This window comes from Episyrphus balteatus, chromosome 2 (genome assembly GCF_945859705.1).
Source record: "Episyrphus balteatus chromosome 2, idEpiBalt1.1, whole genome shotgun sequence".
NCBI lineage: Eukaryota > Metazoa > Arthropoda > Insecta > Diptera > Syrphidae > Episyrphus > Episyrphus balteatus.
In genome coordinates, this window is record NC_079135.1 from 84,137,341 (window position 1) to 84,154,308 (window position 16,968).

A 16,968-nucleotide genomic window follows, 5' to 3' on the forward strand; every position below is an offset into this window, starting at 1 on the left:
TCTAAACTCTGAATCGGCTCTTAAATTTTGTTATAAATAAATCCTTGAAAATGCATTTATTGTTTTTCATAATAACTCCTCAATGTTTAGAACACTTTTGAATGCGTTCCAACCATTTCTGGACACGTTTTTTTTTCATTTCGCTTGAGAAAACTGCAAAATGGTTTTTGAATGCAGTCAACTCCTTGCTTTCCGGTTGGTAGGAAATGATCCATATTATCTGTCACTTGTCAGGAATTTGTAAACCCTCTTTGACGGTTCTTTCATTTTATTTTTTTTAGAATTTCCAAGCACGTATTCATACGAACTTTTTATTGAACGGTTACCAAATTATGCAGAATCTAACAAGAGTAAAGTTATTTCACCACCAAATGATCAAGCAATGTTTAAAGCTGGAGTTACTTATATGTCCAATTTTATTATTCCTCAATCTCATGATATGTCACACGATGGTCATTGGTGTTTTTTGGTACAAAAACTTATCTTGGACGGTTTTTGCCAAATTCACCACGATTTTGTTTAAAAAAAAATGCTCTTACTTATTTTTATTTATTTTTTGTTAAGATGAACATCCTTTAATTTTTGTTTAATCTTTTAATTTTAGTAAGAAAGCACATAAAATTTACTTATAAAATTACTTATTTTTTTTAAAGAATTTTTAACAGACTTTAACAGAGTTTTAACGGATTCTATTTATTTATATTAGAAATCTTATCATTCTAAAAAGATGGAATCAAGAAGAGCACCATCTTGATTCTAAGTGCCTTATTTTTCTCCGTGGAGGGATTTCAGAAATTAGTTAAATAATAAAATTCATCTTGAATCATAAAGATTTTTGATGAAATAGAATTTTTGTAAGACTTCGAAGAAAAATATGCTTTGAACAACCGTTCCAAATTCAATTTTATTTTTTTTATAATTTTTTTGCTTTAAAGAATGTTTTATTTTTCGCTTTAATGCACGCATTATATAATATTTCCATAAATGAACATATCCTAACCTATTTCGTGCAGATGATATGAAATGTATCTTTATTCAAATTTGAGATTTATATGTGTATTATTTCATTTTTCCTAGTCGAAACAGGCTACGAGTGTTACTGTATTAGTTTAATTTAGTCTAATTATATCGATGAACAATTTATATTATTTTCAATCAATCCCCTCACTGATACAAAAACCTAGCTACGGTCATGATCTACTCTATATTTGTCTTTTGTGTCTGGTTTTTTTTTTATACATTTTGCACATTCCCAGATAAATGTAGGTCAAGGTTCAGTCCAAAACCAAAACTTCCTTGTTATCTAAATGAATTATTTTGTTGACCTATCGATGTCCTCAAATAAATTTGAAACCACATGAGGTCGCTGGCAGTTATCTACCTTAAATAAGTAAACCACTAGGAGGACGACAACGCCTTGTTATCAACTGTTTTGTGATAATAAATATAATCACTTTGGACAAAATTCAAAAACACCATAAGAAAAAACGACCAAAATGCAGTATAACGTGTATTTTTCTCTTCTATTCTTATCTTATAAAACAACAACAAATACACAATAGATTCCACAAAAGAAAGAGCAACTAAAAATTATATTATAAAGAGAAGACTACAACTGAAAGTAAAGTAATAAGGCAACTCAGTTGGCATTCTACGTTCCCCCAGAACACCATAGATTCTGCGATAGAAAATTTACAAATAAAACAAAATTTTGTTTTGGTTTTGATTTTAATTCATTTTTGTTTTTTTTTTCGTAAAAATTGAAGTTTTAGGGCGAAGCAAGTTGATCAAGGAGTGAAAGTCTTTAAAATTTTACAAATCGATTCCATTGCAGGTAAACTTTTTGAATGACAAAAACATAATACTGCAACCCCAAAATATGGGTGAAATTTTTAAGTGTTTTCTATTGTTTTGTTCTTTTTACCGCATTATTTTAGAGTGAGATACTTTTCAAAAATCTGCCAAAATATTCCATCCGAATTGACATCGAAATTGTTGAGTGTTTAATAAGCTAAAAGCTACGTACAAACAAACAACAATATAAAATGAATGCGTGGGAGGAAAATGAAGAAATAAAAATATTCCGAGAATATCTTCAAATACCAAGTGTTCATCCTGACATTGATTATGGTAAGTTTGAATTTTTTTTGCGTGCAAACATCAAAGCACATACAAAATTGCCAATCTTTCGAATTTAAATTGATTGGTTGGATTTGTTTTTATTAATTTATTATTGATATCTGTAGCAATTATAATTACGAAAAATGCATTGACAAATTTATTTGGTTTTTGGCTATTTTGGTTGAGTAAGATATTGGTGCTAATTGATTTTTTGATATTTTAAATGCAGTTTGTACACAAAACACACATTGGTCTTAATGTAGGATTGTGCGTTAATAGAATGGAAAGATACTTTTTAACAAATTATGATGATGAAAATTATATTTTTGATTTTTGTGTTGTGTCCACCTGAAATGCCGAAAAAGATATGTCTGGTGTTGACGTGAAAATCTAGTTTTAATTAACGAAAATTATTTCAAGGATATTCGTGGGGTTTTTTGCTTGAAGCAGTGTGTTTTTAGTTAATGATGAGTTTACCTTTTAAAAAGAAAAATTACGTTTAAGAGCTCTTATTAATGTTTGTTTAAAACTAAAGCAAAAAATTATGTTTTTTTTTTTATTTTGTTTGATAGAATGGTTTTATGTGCTTTAAATATAGCAAAATTCGAACATTGTCAGCGGTATTTATTAGATTAGCTTAAACTGGTTCTCAAAGGTTGTTTAGTTAAGCTTGCTTAAATATTTAATTCGCCTTTAAGCAACGTTGCTTAAATTTGTATTTATAATCGAATTTCCACAGATGATTAACTAAACGATAGTTGTGTCAAAAAATTAAGGGGAATTGACTAGTCTAGTACAAAATACTATTACATTTTAGAAACATCACGTGATTTTTGACAACTTGAGGGTATTTTTTTTTTTGTAAACAAAAATTCTTAACCTTGACTGCGCAAAAAAAAAAAAGATTAGGTCGCTGACGATGAGTTTGCTTTCGTCGGATTCCTTAATAAAATGCACAGAGCAAAGCCAGACAGCATTGATTTTTTTCATTTGTACTAACCATTTTATTTTTTTTTAACATTCTTTAATATTTTGATTTGAATTTAAAATTCAAGCTCCTTTTAGGGAATAATTTCATTTCAAACCAAAATGAAGTCTTCACCCCATACCCTAGATAAATTAATAACATGATACTGAGCTCACGATCTTAGTCATAGAGGAAGGAATACCTAGAGACCAGAGATGGCAAAAATTGGATTTTTTTTGATTTCCTACATTTGTTACGTCTACTACATAAATGAGGTAGTTAACGTAGTTTAATGTAGTTAACGTAATTAAATGTAGCAGGCGTAGCGCTAGACGTCAAAATGTAGTTTGAAATGCCAATTTTACCACCAAATTGTCAAAGTCTTATTCAAATCGAAATACATAGCTGTGATAGTGTAAATTTGAATAGAATATTTGAAACCAGATGGACTTGGGGTGGTTTCTTTGAAAAGGTTTTACTTTACGAAACCAAATTCTCACGAAAACACAGCTATTTATTTTTTAATATTTTTGAAATATAACGTTTTTTATGTAGTTATTGCACGTAGCAAATGTAGGTAGTACATGAAACAAATCAAGCGAGTAGTTTATTCGATTAACTACGCGTAGTTAACCGAGTAGATTACCTGACGTAATCTACTCTGCCATCTCTGCTAGAGACGCGACTTCGGTTGGATTTTCTCTTCCACCCTACAAGCTGCAATGAGAGGAAAAACTCCACAGTGCTTATATGTGGTAGTTTTCCCGTGCATTTTAAATGGCACCAACACATTCAACTGTGGAGTTGAGCTCAAAACCATTGTATATATATTCCTATAGTACTCTCATGAAGTAGAATTTTCTGTTTTGCGTCGCCACCGCTTTGATCGCTAGTTTATTTTATATTTGAACCTTATGCAGAAAATTGAAATGCAGATCTACCAAAAGATGTCGCTAAAGTATTTTCTTCGATTGATAGTACTATAGAAATATATATACAATGTCAAAACAATTAAAAACAATTTAAGTGCTCAGTAGGAAATAAATTCATAAAAAAATAATATAATAAATTCAAAACACGAACCTTTTTTTGAGCTATTCAAGTTCATGTACAAACCAAAATCATGTTTAAATTCAAAATTTGTGAGGACATCTACTGGTGAAAGGAAGGTATTAAACGAATTGTACTTTTCACACGTATTCCATTGTATATATATTTCTATAGTACTATCAATCCATGAAAATACTTTAGCGACATCTTTTGGTAGATCTGCACTTCAATTTTCTGCATAAGGTTCAAACATAAAATAAACTAGCGATCCCAGCGGTGGCGACGCAAAATAGAAAATTCTACTTCTTGAGAGTACTATAAGAATATATATACAATGCGTATATTCACAGATAGGAAAACAAGAGAAAAATAAGAGAGATTATCTGAAATTAAATTTGCGGGTGTTTTAGGTAAGGGGGGTACGAGTCGGCTCTCTAGGTATTCCTTCCTCTATGATCTTAGTAATAATTCATACTAGCCGACCCCGCACTCAAAATTCGAGTGCCAACTGTAACTTTTATTTATGCTCAAATAAGCACACTATATAAATCACTTTATTTACTACTAAGAATATGCAACACTTAATTTTTTTCGAAATACGAGAATGTTTTCGAAGGTTCTTGTCTTTGCTTTTAGAAGTTTCCACTTCCAGAAGGGAGAGGGCGTGGTTCAGCACATTTGTTTTTGTTTTTTTCCTCAATTTTAATTTATTGTTTTTAGCTATTTCGGTAAAAAAAAAATAAATAAAGTATATATTCTGCACATCTAGATAAAATTTCCTATCGTTCCGTATATAATTTATGCCCCTTCGGTTTTTGTGGGCCACGTATTTTGTACCACAAAATAAGTGTTTGCCGTTTTATTATATGATGATGATGATGATGTAGTCAAATCAATCTTAAAATGGCTCTAAGCAAGCTCTAAACGCGGTGAATGGCGTTTAAGTTAAGCAATCGTTAAGCAACGTTGCTTAAATGTGTAAATTCTTTATAAATACACATTTTGTACTTAAAAGCTATTTAGAGGTTGTTTAAAGTTAAACAACCTTTAAAATTCTTTTATAAATATGGCTGTGTATCTTTAAAGGTTACTTTTTGCGGAAAATTTATTTTAATAGCGAAAAATATCAGTCAGTCATAAAACTTTCGAAGTTCTCGAGATATCAATGTGGTAGATATGGTATTACGATTGGAACACTCAGAAATAAAATAGTTAAAATCGTAATAACTATTTTAAATAATCGTTTATTGACTATTTAAACAGTCACAAAATAACTATTCTAATAGTTAAAACTGACAATTTAAAAGTTATTTTGGAGAAAACACATCACATAACCATTTTTAGCAAACCCGTTATTTACTATTTTTCTCTGAGTGTTGTAGAGTATGCGGAAAAGTGGGTTTCGCAATTCTGTCTGTTTTTGAGATGGGAAATTACTGTCTGTAAATTTTTAATTAAATCATTTTTTTAAAGAAATACACTTCGCGTCACTTGAATAGAAACAACATTTTTTCTTTAGAAAATAGCGATTGGCGCTTTGGTGAGGTAACTTAGTAGATTTTTGGTTTTGCATTTTCAAAGAGGAACTTTTAACAAACAATGTTGTAAAAACAAAAAACCCAAAACAGAAACCGTATGGCTTCTAGTTGTGTTTTTTCGCATTACCTCACAAAAAACAGTGTTTTTTTTGCGTCACTTGAATAGAAACAAGCTCTTAAATTAGATAAAAATGATGAAAAATCATGGACAACACTAATTTTAGTAAAGCAATATTAAGCTTTGACATTATTTGCACATTATAACCAATTATGGGCTACGAGCTACCAATAGGCCCCACAGAAAATCCATAAATAGCATCTAACATTGGAAATGCACCTGCACTATGCAAAATCGCGAAAGATATTGGAAAATTTGCCAAATTTGGATGAGATAATTTTTAAAATATCGTAAACTAGTGATCAAATCAAAAAATAAGACAGGTGAGACCCAAGTCACGAGCAGAGAAAAAAATAACTTAAAAACTAGCTGCAATTTTCTTCACTTTGCCGCTAAAATCGGTCAAAAACGTGGTGTTAGTGCGATGGAAACGTGTTGGTTTGTTCCATCCTGGAAGTTATAAAAGGTGCACAACATTAAAAAAGCCTCAAAATGCAAAATAACAACATTTTACGTTCTACTAAGATTACAAAAAAGTTAACTATTTTATAGTTGCATTCGAACTGAAAAGTAGTGAGGTAAATAGTGGTTTTTAAAGGAAAACATACAAACTCAGATGGACCACGTTAATATTAGCCCTATTTCATTGGTTTATAAAAGAATAACCTTTATCGCATCGCCAATAAAGGGCACTAAAATGTGTTATAGTAATACGCTTTGTTTTTATGATGCACAAAGGCAAAATTGAAGCTTCAAGCTTCAAAAACAGATGCTAACTTTTACAAAGAAATAATGGTAGAAGATCTTGGCAAGTTTAGGAACGTGGAAGATCAACCGTCTTAGAGATTGCACAAGAATAGTTCAAGAAAAAACAACGCAATAAAAACAAAACAGATGCATTCCGGATAAAAACAAAAGTTTATTTCACTTATTCAATCCTTAAATTGTAGAAAATGTCATTTTCTTAATTTGTAAGAAGTTACCAAACACTTTTATCACTTTCTCCAATTGGGTCCACGATTGTGTACAGTAGAAGTGCATTTTCAATGTTAAATTCTATTTATGCATTTACTGTGGTGCCTATTGATAGCTCGAAGCCCATAATTGGTTATAATGTGCAAATAATGTCAAAGATTAATATTGCTTTACTAAAATTAGTGTTGTCCATGATTTTTCATCATTTTTATCTAATTTAAGAGCTTGTTTCTATTCAAGTGACGCAAAAAAAAACACTGTTTTTTGTTAGGTAATGCAAAAAACAAAACTAGAAGCCATACGGTTTCTGTTTTGGGTTTTTTGTTTTTACAACATTGTTTGTTAAAATTTCCTCTTTGAAAATGCAAAACCAAAAATCTACTAAGTTACCTCCCCAAAGCGCCAATCGCTATTTTCTAAAGAAAAAATGTTGTTTCTATTCAAGTGACGCGAAGTGTATATGAAATATAAAAAAATATGTAATTTTTCGCAAGAAAACATAAAAATCGAGTTTTTTTAAAATTACTAGTACCATTACGTATACCAAATTTAATCGAATTTGTTACAGCCATTTTCGAGATACATTAAAAATAATTTTCCAAAATTAAGCTTGCTTATAAAATAAATTGCAGATAGTTTAAAATGCACTTAGGGCTTCTTGAAGAAAAAAATGATTCTTTAAAAATTGTTTCAATCGTTCTTCAAGGTTTGGGCCAAAATTTTTTATTTTGTAGGAACATTTATTTATACTTAATTCATTCAAAATAAATGTTAAGATATCCTCAATTCGTGATTTTGTATATAGAAAATTCATTTTTCATAAATTTGTTGAGTTAAAAGGATTTTACCTTGTCCTACAAAAATTTGAATATTTTGTAGGTTAGCAAAAAGTAATACGAAAACACTGGGAATTCGTTTTCTAGAAAAAGTAATTGTCTGGCATTTAACCAGATTAACGGATAAACCGTTTTTTCAACACCAATCACTTAAACAATCAATGTCTTCCTATAAAAGTATTTGATCATGGCTAGATTGTATTGCTTTCAAAAGCTTCATATAGTAGAGAGAGGGTCCCATATGGCTTCCCAAATAAAGATGTGATTCTAGCCAGGCTATGAAATATGCCGGGAATCGAAAAGCTTTAAGTTTGTTAAATCAAATGCCATACTTCTCCAAAAGATTTATCCTTTTAAAAAGCTGGTTTTTCTCGTTATTTTAAAAGCAAAACATATATTTTGTTACTTTTTTTTATAAAATGTATTTTGTGCGATCTAATCATGTATTTTATTTTTGTTTAAATTCAACTCAGGTTCTTTTAAAATATCACCAATCCCTTTCAATTAAATTTACTTTTATATGACTTTATTGTTTTTAAATTAATTTTCCAGAACCATGTGTGGCCTTTTTAAAAAAACAAGCCGATAGCTTAGGATTGCCTGTTAAGGTATATACCCCGGGTGGTGTAAAGAAACCAATTGTTGTCATCACATGGCTAGGATCAAATCCAGAATTACCATCAATAGTATTAAACTCGCACATGGATGTTGTACCAGTATATCCAGAGGATTGGAAACATCCACCATTCGCTGCCGAAATGGATTCTGAAGGTCGTATATTTGCACGTGGATCACAAGATATGAAATGTGTTGGAATGCAACATTTAGCTGCCATTCGTGCCCTAAAAAAAAGCTGGTATTCAATTGAAACGAACCATTCACGTCACATATGTACCAGGTAAGACGAAATAATCTAAATAATATTATACACGAGTATATGTAGGTACATATGTATGTATATATGCAAATTGTTTAAATTTATAAAGCTTATTTTATTATCTAACTCTGTCAGTATTATATCTTAGATGAAATTAAACATTTACAATGCCCTTATCTTAAATAAAAGAAAGAAAAATAAAAGATATCCTATGAGAAAACTGAAAGTCATCGGAATCTGTTCTATAAATGTGTTGCGCAAATAAACCAAGTTATATTTGTAAATAATTATCTTTTAGTTATATTATGAAATAAAAGAGCAGTTTAATTTAGTGATACATTAATAAACTGTATATGGGGAAATGAGACAAATAAGAGGAAATGATAAAAACCATACTTTTTTGTGTTTATACTTGATGTTTCTAGATAATTATCAATTTCAATTTAAATAATGACAAAAAAAAATATATTTAACAACTTTCAGATCATATTTAGACTTAAATTTAAACGGTTAAAGAATTTTAAGTAAATTAAATAACACAAAAATAGACCTTATGCCAAAAGCTTAAATAAACAAACAAGTATTTTTTTGTGGTTATTAGTTTCTTCGAAAAGTATTTTAAAAATGTCTCCTATTTCATAAATACAATCTACTTCTTCTTCTTCTTCCTTTTTCTTCTTCTTCCTTACAATCTACAATTCTGATAAATTATATTTTCCAATCGGTAAAAAATTGGTGAAAAATTATAAGGTCACTATGGCGTATACGTAATATTTTCGGTCATTAAAATCAAACTATTTCAAACAAATTTATCTCACTGATCAAACCAAACATTGATCTTTTATGACGTGGTATACCACGTTTCTGCTTCACACTAGTGATCCACCTGTGAGGTTCACAGGGTTGACCTTAGAAATCGGTGGAAAAATTGTTCAATTTTTTAGGGCAACTTAATGTAGTTGAAAAATTCTTTCCAATCCTCTATACTTCGTATTGCCTCTTCTAGCGCATTTACAATGTCAACTTGAAGCAACGTGTTGATTTCACGAATAAAGTTTTGAAGGTCTTATTGGTACCACCACGTCTTGAAGATATACCGAAAACTCTCTAGCACTATAATCGGATGCATTATCGTGCATAAAGTGTAAACCAATTCTTGGGCTGATTGGCACTGCCTGCTCCCTGATCAAACCAAAAACAATGTTTATTTTTTCAGGAAAAATAAGTATTCCACGTTCTTAAAAAAAAAAACATTTATCTACTCATTTGGTTCCTATTTCTTATGAAAAATTAAACCTTAAGTTAAAAAAAGTAAACTGCTTGAATCGAACCTTAATTAAAAAATCGCTATTTCTATGTCTTGTTAAGTTTTTGCTTGCATTTTTTTATAGATGAAGAAATCGGTGGAAAACCTGGAATGGCCATGTTCGTTAACACCCCTGAATTCAAAAAACTAAATGTTGGATTTTCCTTAGATGAAGGAATTGCTAGTGCTACCGATGTGTTTTCAGTTTATTACGCTGAGCGGTATATAATACGTTAGTATGAAAATAATTTTGCTCTATAATTTCTCTGTAATTCAATTTTCCCATTTTGTTTATTAGAAATCCACTTCAAGATATCAGGAACCACTGGACATGGTTCTTTGCTTCATGAAAATACGGCTGGTGTTAAACTTAATCATTTATTGAAAAGAATGATGGAATTTAGACAGGAAGAAGCTGATAAACTGAAAAATGATAAGAGTCTAACAATTGGTGATGTGACGACAGTCAATCTTACTCAAATACATGGTGGTGTTCAAAGTAATGTTGTGCCATCGATGATAGTAGCCGTTTTTGATATCCGTGTTGCAATAACGGTTGAGCATGCCGATTTATTAAATAAGGTATAAATTATCATTTAACTTTAAATATTTTTCTATAATAATGAATTAATTTTAAAATTATTTTTTAATCATTTTATAAAGTTGGAGAAGTTTTGTGAAGAATCTGGTGGTGGTATAGAGATAGAATTCGAACAGAAAGAGCCAAAAGTAGAAGCCACTAAGTTAGATTCAAGCAATATTTATTGGATGGCATTTAAGAAAGCACTCGATGAAGCGTAAGTTAATCTTAATAAAATACAGTAAATTTAGTTTAAAAGTTATCAATAGTAATCTAAATAAATAAACAAAAAAAAGTCTCATTAGACAATTTATTAAGCTATTCTTGCAACTGGTATTGAAAGTTGTTAGCAAACATTTTTACATAATTTTTATATCTAATATTTTCTTTTTTTGTTTCTCTTATTTTTAGAGGCCATAAAATTAGTGTACAAGTTTTTCCAGGAGCTACCGATAGTCGTTATGTGAGAATGGTAAGAAAAAACTAACTATTTCATTTTTGGTATCCGTTAGTTAAAAATTGTGGTGGTCGTAGACATGTCCTAAGTTTATACTCTTGAAAAATTGTAAATGCCTTTCAAATCTTTGTCTTGACACTCGAACATTTTCTTGTTCCTAAAAGTCTAAGTTATAAGACTACAAATTGGTGTATATCTGCGCTCCACCTGAATTTTTCCACTCAATTCTTCAAATCGATTTTATGTAGTTCCCATAGATAAAGTGTGATATCAAAAAATGAAGACCTTAAGACTTGAAACATTTTTTTTGGAATTAAAATAAATCGATTTGAAAAATTGAGCAGGGAAATGGGTGAGAAGCGCGGATTGGGGAACACGTCAATTTGATTTTTTTTAACGTAGACTTGAGAAAACAATAATATTCAAAGAAAGTCGTGTTAATAATTTTTGTGACGTAGATAAGAACCTTATTTAAATCAACTAATACTTCTTTTCAAAAGACGCACAAATTAGATTTTAAACGGATATCGTATGATTTTTAAGTTTATCAGGATAAAGTTATATAGTCATTCTTAACTTCTGTTCGACATAATTTATTCAATTGTTCACAATAAATACAAATTTAATTTTTTTAGGTTGGCATTCCCGCTATTGGTATCTCACCTATGAACAATACACCTGTTCTTCTGCACGATAACGATGAATATTTAAAAGCTGATACATATCTTAAAGGCATAGAGATTTATGAGAAGATCATCAAGGCATTGGCCAATGTATGAGAAACGCGCAACAAAAGTGACCTTAAATAATTATTACTTATAATTTACTATTGCTTCGCATAAGAAATAAAGTACCTTTACTTTGAAATAACTGATAATAATTGAGTTTTATTTGTGAATTTTGATATGAAGAACATTAGCTCAGCTGGATCTACAAAACAAACTAATGGCACTTGGGTTTCTATCTATCTACTTAAACGACATGGAACAAGATCAGTCCAATATTACCATGATGCCATTTAAATACTAACACTACCTATGTAAGTATTTTTTGGTACAGAATTTAAGTATATAACAAAGTCAAATACAACACGCAGCTGCTAATTTTATTTGCAATGTTGTTAAACCCAAAAAACTTACAAAATAGTACGCAGATTTTTCGCCGTTTTCTTAATGTTTTTTCTTGAGCTTAATTGTAAAGCTATACACAACTCCCTGGAAATTCTTAAATTAATTTTATCTTGGCTTAATTTTGCAAAGAATTTTGTATGAAAGTAAAAATTTAGCTCTATATGCAATTATGCATTCTAGTCTTAAATCCAGGACTTCCGAAAAAAAAAATTCTAATTTCTCTCGTGGAATAATTATTTTTATTTTTTATTTTGGCCTGAAAATCCACTTAACATTTCAATTGGAAAGGGAAAAATAATGGTAGAATTTCTTTCAGTTGAAATTGTGGTTAAAGTTTGCAAGTAACGTAACTGTTCAAAATTGAAAAAAATTAGTCCGTGTTAAATTTAAGTATATAGGTAATATTTAGTACTTGCAAAGCTGAAGGACTTTCTGATATAATTTCTGCTGCATCTTTCAAAGCTTCTGCTGCATTTTTCTCTCCTTCAGCGGCAACAATTTTTGCTCTAGCTTCTCGGTTAGCTTCTGCCTCTGCTGCCATGGCTCTTTGTAAAGCTATCGGTAAACGTACGTCCTTTCTAAAATTAAGATGACATGAGCACTAAGCTAAAGTTATTTTAAAAATAATCGTTAACATTTCAACTCTTTCAACTTTAACTCCCCAAGGATCTGTTGCTTCATCTAGAATTTTTTGCATCATATGCGACACATCATCCTTTTGTGCTAGTAGCTCGTTTAACATTTTTGTCCCTGCTACATTTCGCAATGTAGTCTGACCTAATAACATAGTGGATTCTTTATAATCGACAACTTGAATAACTGCACTTAATGGATCTTGAAGTCTAAAATAAACTACAGCATCGACTTTAATTGTAACAGCATCTTTAGTTAGAATTTCTTGTGGTTCAACATCAAAAGTTGATGTACGTAAATCAACAATTGTTACATCATCAATGCAGGGCAATACAAAAACTACACCAGGACCCCTAGCTCCACCTCTCCTTAAATGATAGATAGCAAATTTCACGACATAAAACAATCATACATACGTAAAAACATTCATACCTTAACCTTCCCAGACGGAAAACAACAGCCCTTTGGTATTCAGCCACAATAAAAATACAAAAGAATATGGCCACGGGAAATGTTAAAATTACAAATACAATAGAGAGTATAGTGGCTGTTATTTCAATACATTCTGCACTTTCTTCTTCTGCTAAAATATAATGAATAATGGATAGATAGAGATGAAACAGACGCGAATGCACGTATACCTATACATTACAAAAAATGTATAATGTACTTACATGTTGAAATATGTTTTCGAACTGAAAACCCTGAAGGCTGAGACATTCGTTCTTTCTTTGAGAATTGAAATATAGAGCAGATATTTGTTGATATTTATTTTTATTCAATTTTAAAATGAAGCAGGTAATACAAAATAGAAACATTTTTAAACGATTGGGTAGTATAGATCGATTCAACTCAACTTGAGACAAGTCATCCAACTATCAACATATTCGTTATACAAAAAGGGAAAGGGTTGAGTACAGCTCGATCAACTTAACTCAGATAGTTTATCGGAGACGCTTTACCTTATCAACGGGTTTTCCATCTCGAATAACTAAAAATTTTAAATTAAGTAAATTGAGCTGAGTTGGCTGATATGAGTTGTCCTGAGGTGCGAGTTAAGTTAAAATGATGGAAATTAATACACATTAATACAATGGTCGTCACACTATCGGAGTGGTACCTATAATTTTTCACCCAACATTCAAGGAATAACCTCTTTTCTTGAATTTTGAATCTTTAAACACAAAAAAATGTGTAATCGCCGAGTGATTTATATCGTGGGCACAAAGCCAAAACCACGAATCCGCAAAATTAAAGAAAGTTAAATGACGCTTTAATGTCAAGATGTCCAAAAATTCAGATTCCCGGTTTTGGCTTTGTGCCGACGTCTTAGATCGCAGAAGAGACCAGAGGTGATAACCATCAGTAAAACACAATTAATACGTCTTTGACAGCAAAATGACATATTAATCTATAATTTTGACATCTTTCTTCAAACAAAATGCCACATTACCAAACACTGTTGTTGTAATAAACACTTTATTTTTGTACTTTTTTTAAATTTCACCACCTTAAAATAAAAGGATATCCGCTTAAAATAAGGTGATTCCACTTAAACTCTGTTAAATTTAAGTTCAACTTCATCTTATTTTAATTTGAATTTTCATCTTAAAAAACGACAAAAATAACAATTTTAAAATTAAAGTCACACTTTTAGCTTTAGTTGCACCTTATCATACTTATTTCCAACAGTGAGATAGCACGATGGTTAGTCATTTGCCTGTGACCCAATGATCCCAGTGGCTGCCAGCTGTTTCCACAAAAAAATGAGATGATCTCCCGCTTAAATTAAGAGGGAGATCATCTTATTTGCGCATTCAAGAAATTAACGTGATTTGTCACCTTAATTTAAGACGGAAGTCATCTTAGCAAAAAACCATGCAGAAATCCACTTCAGTTAAGGTGGGATACGCTTAATTTTATGTGGTCTTTTTTCTCCGTGTAGATTACAAAAACAAATGTAAAATAATGAATCGATTTGGGTGTAATTTGTATTGATTTTTTTCCAAATAACATGGCGCTAGTTTAAATCATTTCATGACGTTCAATGCAAACTTCAAATACGCAATTTCAACTTGAAATTTGAGTCTTCGTGTAGAAGCCGACATAGTTATCTGATTCTACCGAAGAATAAAATGCGAATACAAAACGATTCCTCTGCTCTGTTGTGTTTTAAAATTTATTTTGAAACGAAACAGAACTTTGAAAAAGTTATTTTGGCTTCACTTTGCACAAATGTCAAAAGGTTGTCAAAATTTGTCAAAAATTTGTTTGTTTTTTTTGGATAAAGTAGAATTTATAAAAATAAAAATATAATTTTTTTTTAAATAATGAGTGCCGAAGTTTCCGAAGATTGGTCGATCTCCTGCATTTCGGACGGTGAAGACTTCACTCCATCTGCCGAAGAACTCGAAACTTATTATCTAGCTTTAGAAAGTGGGAATATTCAGGAACTGCAATGGCAATGTCCTGGCAGGCGAGCTCCATCGCCCATTAACAACAAGGAGGAACCAAAAGTTAGCGAAACAGTAGAAAAAGAAGCGTACGTTTTGTTTTGAATATTATTTGTACACTTGTTTAACTTATTGATTTTAAACAATTTTAGGCCAGCGAAAAATGATTTCGATTTTATGGATGATGTCGCATTACCACAAATGCGCGTTCGCAGTCAAAATTCTACTCCAAAGTCTGCTAAAAAGAAAACTGCTAATTTTGCCGGAGTTATAGAATCTCTTAAAAAGCAAATGCTTTCGCAAAACAAGGAAGGATCATGAAATATGTTAACTCTTCCTGTTATGAGGAAGAAAGTTTCTACGTTAGAATCGAACCTAAACTTAAGATAATAATGATATGAAACTGTTAAATTAAGCTATTTTTAATATCAATTAATTAAATGAGTAGTTATGTATGAATGCATCTATTTATTTATTTATTTAATATGTTAAATGCTAACATTAGAAATAAGCTTAAATACTAACAATGGAATCATTTAACTTAAACTCAATATAAGAGTAATAATTGTCAATTAATCACAATAAAATATACATATATTAACATTGAAACTAAATAAACTAATATAAATAACAACAGAAAAAACAACATTCTGGTAAATTAATTAAATTGATTAAAGAAGCTATTTTTGAATTTATGGGATTTAACATTATCATTAATAGAATCGATTATATGAAAGTTTTTGTTAAAAATATTAATTAGTTGATTCATAGAGCTATTGACGCCATAGTTAGATCTACTAAAAACTACACAAATTGGTAACCTATTTCTTAAACCAGCACGCCCAACATTAAAATTCAGTCGATCCAACACTGAAGAAGATATTGAGCCTCTTATTATCCCAATTATAAAACATAATTGCAAATACTCTCTGTGAACTGAAAGTGATGGTAAATTAATAAGTTTAAGTCTATCCGAGTATGGAGGTAGGACAATTCTATCGGACCATGAAAGAAAACGCAACGAAAATCTCATGAACCTTCTCTGAACACTTTCAATTCTGTTTATATGAATCATATAGTAAGGTGCCCACACTATACATCCGTATTCAAGAATTGGCCTTACAAATGAAATATATAGAACCTTCAAAACATATGGATCCTCGAACTCCCGCGCAAATCTTTTGATGAAGCCAAGTGTTACATTGGCTCTTTTAATAATGTGGTTATAATGATCAGTAAAAGTTAGTTTCGGATCTAAATTGATTCCTAGGTCAGAAAAATTTGATAATTTACATAATTGCGACGAATTTATCTCATAGTTATAAGCAATTAAATTTTGCTTTCGTGTAAAGCTCATTGATTTACACTTGTCAATATTTAATATAAGGCGATTTGTGCAACACCATTCCCAAAATCTTTTTAAATCTTCTTGCAAGAGCTTACAATCGGATAAGGAATTTATTGTTCGAAATATTTTCACGTCGTCAGCATAAAATAAAGTTTTTGAGTTTTGGAAAACAGAAGGAAGGTCATTTATAAATAACACAAAGAGCAATGGGCCTAGGTGACTTCCTTGAGGTACACCAGAATTTACTCTAAAGTTCTCAGAACAGTCATTTTTAAACAGTACGCAGTAATACCTGTCTACAAGGTATGAAGATATCCATGAAAGAAAGTTCTCATTTAGTCCAATTCTTGTTAGCTTTTTCAAAAGTACTTCATGGCTTAGTTTGTCGAATGCCTTACTGAAATCAGTAAATATGCAATCAACTTGTTGCTTTTTCTCAAAAGCATCAATGCAAAATGTTGTAAACTCTAGTAAGTTTGTTATCGTCGATTTTTTCTTCACAAATCCATGTTGATTTTCACATAAAACAGAGGAACAATTAAAGGAAAGAGTGTCACATACTAAGGATTCAAAAAGTTT

At 30.5% G+C, this 16,968-nt stretch overlaps 2 protein-coding genes and 1 pseudogene across 2 annotated transcripts; 2 read left to right on the plus strand and 1 right to left on the minus strand.

The window, feature by feature from the left end:
* The first annotated feature begins 1,631 nt into the window (after positions 1-1,631).
* On the plus strand, positions 1,632-11,705 carry LOC129911009 (aminoacylase-1-like; annotated as a pseudogene).
* A 458-nt stretch (positions 11,706-12,163) lies between these two features.
* On the minus strand, positions 12,164-13,395 carry LOC129911011 (stomatin-like). The gene is made up of 5 exons (XM_055988653.1): positions 13,263-13,395; positions 13,021-13,171; positions 12,591-12,956; positions 12,368-12,533; positions 12,164-12,305 (listed from the first exon to the last, which is right to left on the minus strand). Exons 1-5 carry the CDS (start codon positions 13,306-13,308, stop codon positions 12,195-12,197), a joined length of 840 nt encoding a protein of 279 aa, XP_055844628.1. The 5' UTR covers positions 13,309-13,395; the 3' UTR covers positions 12,164-12,194.
* A 1,431-nt stretch (positions 13,396-14,826) lies between these two features.
* On the plus strand, positions 14,827-15,507 carry LOC129911014 (uncharacterized). The gene is made up of 2 exons (XM_055988656.1): positions 14,827-15,130; positions 15,194-15,507. The coding sequence occupies exons 1-2, from the start codon at positions 14,919-14,921 to the stop codon at positions 15,360-15,362; spliced, it is 381 nt and encodes a 126-aa protein (XP_055844631.1). The 5' UTR covers positions 14,827-14,918; the 3' UTR covers positions 15,363-15,507.
* The last annotated feature ends 1,461 nt before the right edge of the window (positions 15,508-16,968 follow it).

What these genes read in the sequence shown, in the direction of transcription:
- LOC129911011 (XM_055988653.1), bottom strand. Translation starts at nt 13,308, where the DNA reads ATGTCTCAGCCTTCAGGGTTTTCAGTTCGAAAACATATTTCAACAT. An exon ending in TCGAAAACATATTTCAACAT is followed by an intron (nt 13,172 to 13,262) that starts GTAAGTACATTA and finishes ATTATATTTTAG; the next exon opens with CAGAAGAAGAAAGTGCAGAA. An exon ending in TTCCGTCTGGGAAGGTTAAG is followed by an intron (nt 12,957 to 13,020) that starts GTATGAATGTTT and finishes CTATCATTTAAG; the next exon opens with GAGAGGTGGAGCTAGGGGTC.
- LOC129911014 (XM_055988656.1), top strand. Translation starts at nt 14,919, where the DNA reads ATGAGTGCCGAAGTTTCCGAAGATTGGTCGATCTCCTGCATTTCGGAC. An exon ending in GAAACAGTAGAAAAAGAAGC is followed by an intron (nt 15,131 to 15,193) that starts GTACGTTTTGTT and finishes AAACAATTTTAG; the next exon opens with GCCAGCGAAAAATGATTTCG.